The sequence below is a fragment of the Aulonocara sp. 'chitande type north' Nkhata Bay genome, linkage group LG3, assembly GCF_057382095.1.
Source record: "Aulonocara sp. 'chitande type north' Nkhata Bay isolate Kocher_YH1m ecotype deep benthic linkage group LG3, A_spYH_male_GT1.1, whole genome shotgun sequence".
NCBI classification, from domain to species: Eukaryota; Metazoa; Chordata; class Actinopteri; order Cichliformes; family Cichlidae; genus Aulonocara; species Aulonocara sp. 'chitande type north' Nkhata Bay.
In genome coordinates this window covers 37,670,265-37,682,847 of record NC_141346.1, presented here as the reverse complement: position 1 = coordinate 37,682,847, position 12,583 = coordinate 37,670,265, and the positions used below count along the sequence as shown (strand labels likewise).

At 38.6% G+C, this 12,583-nt stretch overlaps 1 protein-coding gene across 1 annotated transcript in view; it reads right to left on the bottom strand.

Moving 5' to 3' along the window:
- The window catches only part of LOC147335482 (alpha-2-macroglobulin-like), a 35,461-nt gene extending 26,412 nt beyond the window's left edge, over positions 1-9,049 (bottom strand). The window contains exons 1-6 of the mRNA XM_086279481.1: positions 9,003-9,049; positions 3,448-3,533; positions 3,118-3,298; positions 2,785-2,941; positions 1,419-1,471; positions 1,051-1,071 (exon numbers count right to left, since the gene is read on the bottom strand). Of these exons, the coding sequence (XP_086135607.1) occupies positions 1,051-1,071; positions 1,419-1,471; positions 2,785-2,941; positions 3,118-3,298; positions 3,448-3,527 (492 nt within the window). The 5' untranslated portion in view covers positions 3,528-3,533; positions 9,003-9,049. The remainder of the gene's footprint in view (positions 1-1,050; positions 1,072-1,418; positions 1,472-2,784; positions 2,942-3,117; positions 3,299-3,447; positions 3,534-9,002) is intronic.
- Between the last annotated feature and the right edge of the window lie 3,534 nt (positions 9,050-12,583).

Genomic DNA, 12,583 nt, shown 5'->3' with positions numbered 1-12,583 from the left:
ATATTCATTCTTGCTAATAATCTGCCCTCACTGAAACACAGGCAACAGGTGGATTGAGAGAGACACGGAGACATGGCTGGGGAACAGGAAAAAACATGGACACGACTGGGAATTTGAGAGCGAGAGACAGAACTTAACACACCTAACCAGACATGAAAGACTGCACGGGGAGGCACAATAACAAAGGAGATGCTGGGGAGGAAACAGAGACAAGACCAAGAGAACCCTAAAGATAACTAGAAAACTAAAGCGACTTATGAACATAAATATAAACAGAGAGAAACTCCACAACTAACACAAGGAAAATGGAAAATGCTGGGGAAAAAAACCCAGGATCATGACAGATTATACAGTGATAATGATCCTGTGCAGATGCAGATTTTTGCTCACCTCAAGGCTTCATAATGGGATTTCACAAATTTAGAGACAACATCACAGCAGCTACAGACATCTTTGATGCTGTCTATGATTTTCAGCCTTTTGAAAAACCGATTCAATACTTGAGCTATTCTTACATTCTACTTATAATATAATGTTGTATAGCTTCCTAAACCTCCTGATCTTTTGGTATATTCTATTTCTTCCATGTAGTTCCCATCTTTCCCACCTTCATGTCACGCACTGAAATTGGAATGACTGTAGCCAATGAGTGCCCTCAGTGGACTAATGTTTGAAGCTATACTTTTAGTTTTCTGCTAAAGCACCATGTTCTTCTCTATCCAGCTTTGATATGTTATGGTGAAGGTTAGGCTCCCATTTAGCTGTTCTTCTACTTGTTTGTATTGTAATTATACAAAATAGTTTAATTATCAGTGCTGTGTGTTTAATGTAAAGGTGTAAGAAATAACCTGACACAATATATACTGTTTATATATCAACAAAATTGTCCCACGGTAAAACACTGATATCAGAATCAGCATATAAATTTCAGAGTTGCTGCACTTTGTTGTGCTGTTGGCTTTAAGGAACGTTTAGACCCTTAACAAATCTATTAGATTTACATGCTGAATGTAAAAAAGAAAAGAAAATGATGTGTGGATATTTTCTTACCTCGAGTTCAATGATGTTGCACTAAAAGGCAAAAAATCAAAACGAACAAAAGTGAGAAAATTGTTAGAGGAAATGATTTTCTCATACAGTGTCCTACCAATGTCTCTATCCAACTGCAGGCTTGGTAGAAATTCAAAAATATTAAACACGTAACACAATTGAACATAAAATGAATTTCAACAGTATGTGATTTTTTTATGTTATTTTGTATACTCCAAGTGTTTGCTTGTTAGAGTTATCACAGAATAAGTAAAAAACAAATTACTAAAGACAGACAATACATTGTACTATTGATTTGTTAGTGCAAGTTGACTGATAAACTCAGAGTGATAAAAGTCAAGGAGGAAAGGAGAGACAGAAACACTCACCAGCTGACTGACAGGTCTCAACTTGGGGTCCAGCGCAACAACCCTGAAATGCACTTTGGAAGAAGTTCAAAGATTTTACACCTTAATGAGTAATAAATCCTGACCAAGAAATGAAACTGAAACATTCTCCAACATCATTACTGCCAAATAAGCAGTAGTACTAACATCATTTTCTCTTTGCTTCTATTCGTAACAAGCTTTAAGTAAATTAAATGTGTATATATTTTATATTGTTCATCCTCATATCCTTTGTAGAGGAAAAGCGTGAAATGGACATGGTGGACTGCCATGTCTATACACGCCTTGTTGTGATATCAGGTTGCAGCAAAAGACTTTCATAAAGCCCGGAGAGCACTTTAAAAAAACACAGCAGATGAGAATCTGACTTCTCCGAAGCAAAATGTAAAGAAATGATAGCTGGCTTAAACGGTGTCAGAGTTTAAAGAACTTTATAGGATAAATCAGAATATTGAGTTGTAACCTAACAAAAAGGTCCATATTAATGTTAATGATGTATTTGCACCTTCAAACTGTACCAGACTTTCCTGACAGCTACAATAAGAGGATGCAAACTCATATTAGGATATGTTTGTGAACAAGGGGTATCTTTACAGAAATAACAAAAAGCCAAACTTCAGTCAGCTACAACTGTTATGTTTTGTCTGTAGTGCTTTAAGTCAGTCACTTTATAAACTGTTAAATACATTTAATAGGTATTTTTAAAAATAATTTATAGTTAATAAAAATCTGCATTGTGAAGCAGCATCCATGAATTTTTTCAAGGCTTCTGCATTTATCATAGAATCATAATGCTGAACAATTTAGAAAAACAGTTTGTAGCATACTTGTTCAGACTGAAGGCAGAAGGTGTTTTAAAAAAGCAGAACAGTTTAAAAGATTTAAATCTAAGTGTTTCAAAGACAATAATGTGTTTCAAAAGTGTTGGTGACACAGAGAGTGCTTGGATTGTGCAGCACTGCTGTATTTTTACACATTTTTATTTATCTATTTAATGTTTAGATTATTCTAAAAAGAAAACATGAATGAATGAATGTTTGCTGGAAATAGTTTCGGTGATTTGTACAAACATGGCCAGACTAACTTCAATTCACATTTTCAAAACTTGCTCAATAGTTTGTAATTATCATAGTTCAGCTTGACATGCTATCAAAATATCTGGAAATTATAGAAATAAACGTTTTTGTTTTTGAGTGAAAGAGACGTGTTCATGGTGGAAGTTAAATACACCCAGGAAAAGGGGGGGGGGGGGGGGGTCTCCCAGCAGCTGGGGGCAGCCATACTAAGAGGCTGAATCTGTATCAGAATAAGTCCATCTAGCTCTGATGGGTCATCAGCTCACTCTTACCTGTTTGTCCAGGGAGGTAGAGGGGTTTATCCGTCTGGATGAATGTCCTGGCCTTGTAGGCTTTGATCATGACTTTTCTCACTTCTTTTGAGTGAAATGTGTCTCCTCTTACCTCCACCTCAAAATCCAGAATCTTTTCTCCTTCCACTAAAGGAGCCTTTAAGAGAAGTGTTTGAGAGAATGAGGCGCATTATTTATTTATTCTTATTTATTTATAAGAATAAATAAATAATTGTATGCTGTGTTTAAAATACTTGACTGTATTCACCTGCAGTCTTTTTTTTTTATATTAGAAATTACCAAGTGAATCAAAACCCATCTTGGGGAGCTCACCTTAAACTGAGTACAAGTATGAAAATCTTCATTGGATGTATGTGTGAGCAGGGTTGTATTCTCCTCTCTGGACATCAAAGTGACAGTCATGACCACAGTCTCACTGGGCTGCAGAAGACTTGCACAGAATTTGGTCTCAGCTCCAGCTTCTATAACTGCAGGAATGGCCACCAGGTACTGCCTGCAGACACAGACAGATGAACGCTTAAAGCACTGACAAAGAAGGAAACCCCAAACCAGTGCTGGTGCAAACTTTAACTACAAATGTTACACACAAAGTCACAAAGCAAACAAATTCTATTTTTCTTTATAAAGAACACTTAAACTTACGGTTCAGCCACCGCTTGATCCACACACATCCAGCTCAGGAGGACACTCAGTGTCCATGTCAGAATTCTTGAACAGCCCATGACTCACTGCAAAGATTTTCAGAGTCAGCGTCTGTTAAATAGACACCCCCTCAACCCCCATGCCCCTCCCACTTAGCACAGATACCAACACCCATGACCAGCCCCTTCTGTTTGGTCTCCAGATATCTTAAAAGCACAAAAAGTTGATCATGCAAAAATTCTACAGGTCAAAAAATTCAAACAATTTTAAGATACTTAAGATGTAGTTTTTTTTTTTTATCCACAGACTTGTTTAGCACCAGGTGCTGTCTTCAAAATTAAAGCAAGTAGTAGTTTTTTTTAAGTTTTTAGTTTTCAAATGTGTATTCTATTCTATTTATGCTAACACTGGAGAGAGAGAAGAGTTATTTTTTGTAAGTATTGATGTTTTCCTAATATTTTACCAAAATCCAGGAAGGAAATGTGGTTGCAGTGAGTGAAGTGTTGTAACAACTACTGATCTGTAATGGCATTCTGAAATAACAGATAACATACATAACATACATATCACAGACGTGATACAGAGTAACACCATGCAGATGCTGACTGAGTATGAAACACAGGATGATCGCTGTGTTGTGAATTAGGGGGCAGGGTTTAATAAGAATATTTTCTTCTTCCTGCTCCTTTTCACACATGGTTGTAGTGTTTTTTGATAGAAAGTGTGGTTGGTTTGTTTGAATTGTTGTACCAAGTGTGAAATAAATAAATAAATGAAAAATGAAATGAAATGAAATTATGAAGAACGTGTCATAAATTAGTAGAAAGGTCACCCGAGCACAAAGCACTGTAAAGGTTCCACAAGTTTATTTACAGATTTAGGCAAGGGGGAACAGAAGCAGTCAACAGAGCAGGCATTTTTGGCTTTTGACTTCCAGTAGTGGCATGCACACATGTGAATAGACCTCACGGGTTCAGGTTTCGCGGCAAGATTTGCACAGAAACAGGTATTAATACAGGGCATTCATGCTGTTCTCCTAAGAATTTCATGGCTTGCTCATATTCACCTAGGGCAGGGGTCAGCAACCTTTTACACCCAAAGAGCCATTTGGACCCAGTTTCCACACAAAAGAAAACACTGGGAGCCGCAAATACTTGTTGACATCTAAAATGAAGATAACACTGTATATATTGCTTTTTACCTTTATGCTTTGTGTGAAAAACTAAGGTGTGTTGCTTATGAAATCCATGAAGTGCTACAGAGAAAATTATATTTTATTTAATAATAATAATGATAATTGATTGCATTTATATAGCGCTTTTCTAGGCACCCAAAGTGCTTTACAATTCCACTATTCATTCACTCTCACATTCACACACAGTTGTAGCCACAGCTGGCCTGGTGCAGACTGACAGAAGCGAGGCTGCCATATCGCGCCATCTCTGGCCTCTATTTATGTAATTAACACATTTTTAACGAAATATAACAAAAGGAAAGACACCCAGCTGAACTAAAATGATCCATGTAGCAAACAAAAACTGTTGTGAGCCGCCAGCCTTAACAATAAGTACTAATTAAGCACTTTCAATACATTAATTTCGTGACAATCGCCTTTGGGCTTTTGAAGCCTTGGCCTGGCTTTTAAAAAGTAATTGGAAAAAAAGTACCATGTTGCTAAAAAATAAAAAATAAAAAAAAGGGAAAATAGATATTTGCAAAATTCTGCCTAAATATGTATTTTACCTGGTTAATGTGTGTGGCGGGGCGTGGTCTGCAGCACCGCTCCAGGGGACTTAACGTCTGTGCTCTCTATGCTGTTGTTGGTGTGTGTCGGGCTGTGAGCTGAAAAGCTACAGCCGGCTGTATGCGTACAGCAACCGTGTGTGAAAAGTGGTCAATAAAGAGATGCTGAAAAGCGTGTTCATGGAAACATCGTCGGGTCTGCCGTGATGTGTTTACAATGGGACTTCTGCTCCTGAACCTCTGCGCACAGCGTCTGCAAATCGGGGCTGTGTGAAGTCACTTTCATCTTTACGCAGGACTGTAAGCTGTCATCTGTGAGCGGTGTTTGTTTTAACATAGTTCACGGAGGAGAATAGCTGCTGACATAATGTGGATCCGAAGATCCACAATTGGCCTACCTGGGGTTGAAAGTCTCGATAAATGCACGGCGTTTTGGCGGGTATGACGCTTATTTTGAGTGATGAAAAAATAATAGAATAATAATAAAATGGCACATGCTCTGACTTCTTTCCTCTGTTTAGGGGGACCAGGCAGGGCTGTCCTATGTCGCCGTTGCTATTTGCAATTGTAATTGAGCCCTTAGCCATATCGCTAAGATCAAACCCAGGTATCACCGGGGTTTCTAGAAATGGTATAGAACAAAGAGTCTCCTTATATGCAGATGACTTGCTTCTTTATATCTCAGAGCCAGCATCCTCATTCCCTTTGGTACTTTCAATACTTGAACAGTTTAGCCTTATTTCTGGCTATAAACTGAATCTTGCCAAGAGTGAACTGTTTCCCCTGAATGCTGCTGCACAGAAATATCAGTGCACAGCACTACCTTTTCGAGTTGTATCAGACAACTTCACATATTTAGGGGTTAAAATTACAAGTCATTTTCATGCTCTTTTCAAGCTTAATTTCGACCCACTTGTGGAGAAAGTTAGGCAGGATTTGGACAGATGGTCTCTACTCCATCTGTCTGTAGCAGGGCGCATAAATACAATTAAAATGAATATCCTCCCCAGATTTTCTTTTCTTTTTCAGTGTGTCCCTGTATTTATCCCAATTTCCTTTTTTGTTAAATTAGACAAGATTCTGTCTGGGTTTATCTGGAACAAAAAAACACCCAGAATACGCAAGACATATCTTCAAAGACCGAAAAAGATGGGGGGGATGGCTTTACCAAACTTTATGTTCTATTATTGGGCATGTAATATTCGTATTCTCAGGTATTGGCTACAGGGGGAAGACACGAATAATGCCCCGGCCTGGCTCAGTTTGGAGACTTCTTCCTGTGTCTCAGCCTCTTTACCAGCCCTGATTTATGCCCAAAAGCAGCCTTCGAGTACAGGCTCTTATACTAACTCTATTGTCAAAGTTACCTTGAAAATATGGTATCAATTTCGTCGTTATTTTAAGTTGACCTTTTTTCCCCTTCAATCACCCATCTTGAAAAATCCCTCTTTTCAGCCTTCGTTAGCTGATGGTGCTTTTTATTTGTGGGCCTCTTTGGGTATCAGGTCTTTTTCTGATCTGTACATTCAGAATACATTTGCCTCCTTTGAACAGCTCTCATTGAAATTTGGCCTTCCAAAAAGTCACTTTTTTCGCTATTTACAAATCCGGAGTTTTGTTAAGGAGAAATCCTCTCAGTTCCCATCTAGACCTTCTTATCATGACTTTGATAACCTTCTATTGCCTCCGCCCTCATTACAGGGCCTGATCTCCTGTTTGTATGGGAGAATATGTTCCTTTGGCAACTCTTCAATCTCGGCTATTAAATTGGCATGGGAGCAGGATCTGGGGTGTGTGATTCAGGATGACTCTTGGGATAAAATTCTTTACCGGGTCCATGGCTCCTCATTCTGTGCCAAACATGGGCTGATTCAATGTAAGATTCTGCACCGTGTACATTGGACTAAGGCCAGACTAGCTCAAATATACCCCAATCTTAGCCCTGACTGCGACCGTTGTCATCAAACACCTGCCTCTTTAATGCATATGTTTTGGTCATGTTCATCCCTCAAACAATACTGGATTAATATTTTCTTGATTTTATCTAAGATCATCCAGCTAACCCTCCAACCTGTGCCCTTAACTGCTTTGTTTGGGGTTCTTCCTGATTCAGTTGCCTTGCCGACGCCTCAAGCGGATCTGGTCGCATTTCTCACCTTATTGGCAAGACGCAGAATATTGCTATGTTGGAAGTCCCCTTCTGCCCCATCCTGGGAAATCTGGATCAGAGACGTTCTGCATTTTAGCAAACTCGAAAAGATTAAATTCACCCTGCGCGGGTCTACAGCCAAATTTTTTAAGACCTGGCAACCCTTTTTTGATCATGTTCAGACTTTGCGGTCTCGCAATGCTCCCAATTAGCCAGCTCAGACTCTATCATATTTTATTTTTTCTTATCTTATGTTCAAGTAAGAGGCCTAAGTTTAAGTATATGGATTCTATTGTGCCTGCGTTCTATGATGGTATTTATTTAACTACTTTATACATATTTCTTTTCTCTAACAGAATTGATTTATCCCTATAACTAAGCTGACCATTTATCATGTGTGGTTTTTTTTTTTTTTTTTGTTGTTTTGTTTGTGTGTTTTGGTCTTTATGTGTCTGTGTGGAGGTGGGGGTTTTGGATACTCTCCACATCTCCCTTGTACACTCAGGAACTGTTGTCTTGTACCGTAGGGTTTGTTACTAGTATTATTAGATTGGATTTTTTCCTTTTTCTGTTTGTGCACCCACTGGTACTGCTATAATTATGAGGTGGGAGTGTATGTCTTATATTGCTTTATGTTCTTTAAAAAGAAAACGGCATATTGTTCAATTTGTCTTTTGTAAAAGTCGATGCAAAAACTTTAATAAAAATATCGGGAAAAAAAATAAATAAATAAAAAAATAGAATATAATTTTATTTTTGTATTTCTAGAACTACAAGTTAAAAAAGAACTAACATAAATAAAATACACTTTAGCTAAATACTTCTAATTTATTTTCCCAAACCACGCGGAGCCGCACTATAAGGACTAAAGACGCGCATGTTGCTGACCCCTGAACTAGGGTGATGCCCTGCCTGGTGCTGGAAGAAGTGGTTGCTTATTTGGTATCTGTTACTGAAACCAAGGCTCAAAGGAGTCCAGGAGGGCAGGCAGGATGACTGCAGCTTGAATTCATCACTCCATAAGATGTGCTGTCACTAATTTTTGGTCCAGTTCTTGAGTAATTGGCATCCCTCAGCATTTGAAATTTGAACTTCCTTCTTTCTCCCTGTGACCTCCCTTGGACCTTGAGCTAGCAACACACTGTGTGACAAACTGCACACAAACAGTTTGTGTGTTTGCTGATGTTCGTTGAGCTGATAGAAGCATTGCATTTGAAATGATTTACCACATGTTACTCCCTTTGTGTTTGCTCGTCTTTAGTAGTGCTATCTAGATGCCGAAGTACCGCAGCTGCAACTTTTGGACATCAATGTTGTACAAAAAAATAAATAAACAAAAAAAAAATACCGTCCCACTTTAACCCCTGACTACAGCACCCAGTTTTGCCTCTTTTTATGCGACATCCGCTGACTGCCTTTCATGTCTTACTGTTTAGGCTCAAATCGGTTTGGTATTTGAAGGCCTACAGTGACATGAAATAATAACTCCCTCAAATATGTTAAACCAAAAGTAAGGAGTCTATTTTAAAAATGTAAGTAGAAATTAAAGACACTGGTTTAAAATGTAGGGAGTGAAATTAAAAAGCAGTCAAAAAACACAACTACTCAAGTAAAGTACAGATACCTGAAAATTCGACTTAAGTACTGCAACAAATTTTTGTACCTTGTTACTGTCCACCTCTGCTCAGGGGGCTGCCTTGTGAGTGTCTCATGCCATTTTTCTATTTACTCTTCTCTTCATACTTTTGGTCAGTGCAGAAAGAATGTTTAACTGCAGCTATCTGTTCATTCTGACTTTTGTAACATGTTGTTTGGCCTGGATACACTTCAACTGGTTGGATAGCGCCCTACAGGGTCTGTCACTATGCATATAAAATAAACTTTTACTTTTTCAAAAGCTGATGTTCAACTATGTCAAAAGGAGGTCAAATGCAGTCCAACTGTTTATTATATAATTTAGTTTTTTGTTTTGGTATTTAATCCTAGGCATACAGCTGATCTATTTCTTTGATTTCATTAGCTAACTAAAGTCATTTTGTGTTGGTGTTTTTAGTTTTTATTTATGTTTACCAAATAAGACATATTTTGCGCTCTTAGAAAGCCCTTTAATGTATCCCAAAGTACCTGGCGAGAGATTTTTTGTTTTGGTTTTTTCCACAATCCTTGCAATCTTGGCTTTTTCACTGTGCCTGTTATAAGTGTGTGTTCATATGTTTTCATTGGTTAAATTTAATTTTTAAAAAAATATCTCTCAGGAAAAAAAAGAGTGTGGATTGTTATCTTTTGCCCTCTTCTTTACATGAGATTTAAAACTATTGATAATGGGTTTTAAAGAAGCTCTAACACTCAGATCCTATCAGCCTCACACTGTGTTTCTATTTGCTTTAGTCTTATTTGGTCTTGATAATCTGTCTTCACGGGAAAAAGTTTTTTGTTTGCTTTTCATTTTGGGGGAGGGGAGGGGTGCATGTTTAAACATTGTACAGTCCAAAGTTTTATAGGTTATGGAAATTTAAAAAAAAAACAAAAAACATTTCTGTTATTTTTAACATCTGATATTTTATGACAAGAAATCAGAAACTTTTTGTCATTGAGCTAAACTGTTGCCCCAAAAAGCATCTCTGAATGAACAATACAACAAACTCTGAAGCTAATGGGCAACAGTAGTAGAAGGCCACACTGAGTGCCACGACACGAGGCTATAGTTTGCACAAGACTTGGACAACAGAAGAGAGTGAAAATGTTACCTGCAGAGCACAATCAGCTGTATCCTTCAGACAGTAGAGTTAGAATTTGATTTGGTATAGACAGAATGTAAGCATGGATCTTATGGAGGGCCAGGAGTGACAAAATTAATTAATTAATTACACCGTTAAATAATTAATTAAATGTGTGAATAATTCATTACAATTGGAATTAATTCCTGGTGATTTTAACATCTATGTTTGCTGTGAGACTGGAACAGTAGTACAGGGAGTGCAGAATTATTAGGCAAGTTGTATTTTTGAGGAATAATGTTATTATTGAACACCAACCATGTTCTCAATGAACCCAAAAAACTCATTAATATCAAAGCTGAATGTTTTTGGAAGTAGTTTTTAGTTTGTTTTTACTTTTAGCTATTTTAGGGGGATATCTGTGTGTGCAGGTGACTATTACTGTGCATAATTATTAGGCAACTTAACAAAAAACAAATATATACCCATTTCAATTATTTATTTTTACCAGTGAAACCAATATAACATCTCCACATTCACAAATATACATTTCTGACATTCAAAAACAAAACAAAAACAAATCAGCGACCAATATAGCCACCTTTCTTTGCAAGGACACTCAAAAGCCTGCCATCCATGGATTCTGTCAGTGTTTTGATCTGTTCACCATCAACATTGCGTGCAGCAGCAACCACAGCCTCCCAGACACTGTTCAGAGAGGTGTACTGTTTTCCCTCCTTGTAAATCTCACATTTGATGATGGACCACAGGTTCTCAATGGGGTTCAGATCAGATGAACAAGGAGGCCATGTCATTAGTTTTTCTTCTTTTATACCCTTTCTTGCCAGCCACGCTGTGGAGTACTTGGACGCGTGTGATGAAGCATTGTCCTGCATGAAAATCATGTTTTTCTTGAAGGATGCAGACTTCTTCCTGTACCACTGCTTGAAGAAGGTGTCTTCCAGAAACTGGCAGTATTCTGGGAGTTGAGCTTGACTCCATCCTCAACCCAAAAAGGCCCCACAAGCTCATCTTTGGTGATACCAGCCCAAACCAGTACTCCACCTCCACCTTGCTGGCGTCTGAGTCGGACTGGAGCTCTCTGCCCTTTACCAATCCAGCCACGGGCCCATCCATCTGGCCCATCAAGACTCACTCTCATTTCATCAGTCCATAAAACCTTAGAAAAACCAGTCTTGAGATATTTCTTGGCCCAGTCTTGACGTTTCAGCTTGTGTGTCTTGTTCAGTGGTGGTCGTCTTTCAGCCTTTCTTACCTTGGCCATGTCTCTGAGTATTGCACACCTTGTGCTTTTGGGCACTCCAGTGATGTTGCAGCTCTGAAATATGGCCAAACTGGTGGCAAGTGGCATCTTGGCAGCTGCACGCTTGACTTTTCTCAGTTCATGGGGAGTTATTTTGCGCCTTGGTTTTTCCACACGCTTCTTGCGACCCTGTTGACTATTTTGAATGAAACGCTTGATTGTTCGATGATCACGCTTCAGAAGCTTTGCGATTTTGAGACTGCTGCATCCCTCTGCAAGATATCTCACTATTTTTGACTTTTCTGAGCCTGTCAAGTCCTTCTTTTGACCCATTTTGCCAAAGGAAAGGACGTTGCCTAATAATTATGCACACCTGATATAGGGTGTTGATGTCATTAGACCACACCCCTTCTCATTACAGAGATGCACATCACCTAATATGCTTAATTGGTAGTAGGCTTTCGAGCCTATACAGCTTGGAGTAAGACAACATGCATGAAGAGGATGATGTGGACAAAATACTCATTTGCCTAATAATTCTGCACTCCCTGTATTGACACTTTTAATCTCACTCAGTGGGTGAGTGATCCAAGTCATGAAAAAGGTCACACACTCAATCTGGTGCTGTCATATGGTCTGGATGTTTGTATTATGGAAATCAAGCATTGTGGGATATCGGATCATTTCCCAGTGATGTTTAATATTGCAGTGTGTAATGCTGAGTTGAACAGCGAGGGACCTGAGTGTTAGTTGCACATGATAAATTCACTGACCGCTGCTCACTTTTCCTCTGCTTTTACTAACTCTGTCCTCTTTGATGCCAACCTTAGTGCAGAACTAGCGTCTTTGGGCATCCTATGTGACTGCTTATCAAAATATCAGAAGATTGTTAAAGCCACAAAATCTGCATTCCTGTCCAGCATAATTTCTAGCAAAGTCACAAGTCCCGAGTTCTTTTTAATAACTTACCTTCTGCATTCAGGGTGAAGTTCTTTGTAACGGGCACTGCATGTGAGCCTTTTCCCAGAGTCCCTGAGCACTGCCTGGAGGCAGAAAACACCTGACAGCGAGAAGGTCATGTCCTGACTTTTTTGTGGCTCAACAGAACACTGTGGTTCAGTGGCTTAGGATGTGGAGCGACTGGATCCTTGTTGTACCAAATTATCTCAACATCCTGAGGGTAGTAGCAGTTTGCTTCACACTTGTGAAGAGTGTTAACTGATAATTAAAAGATCAGGATGATCTCCAATTGATTCCAACTGA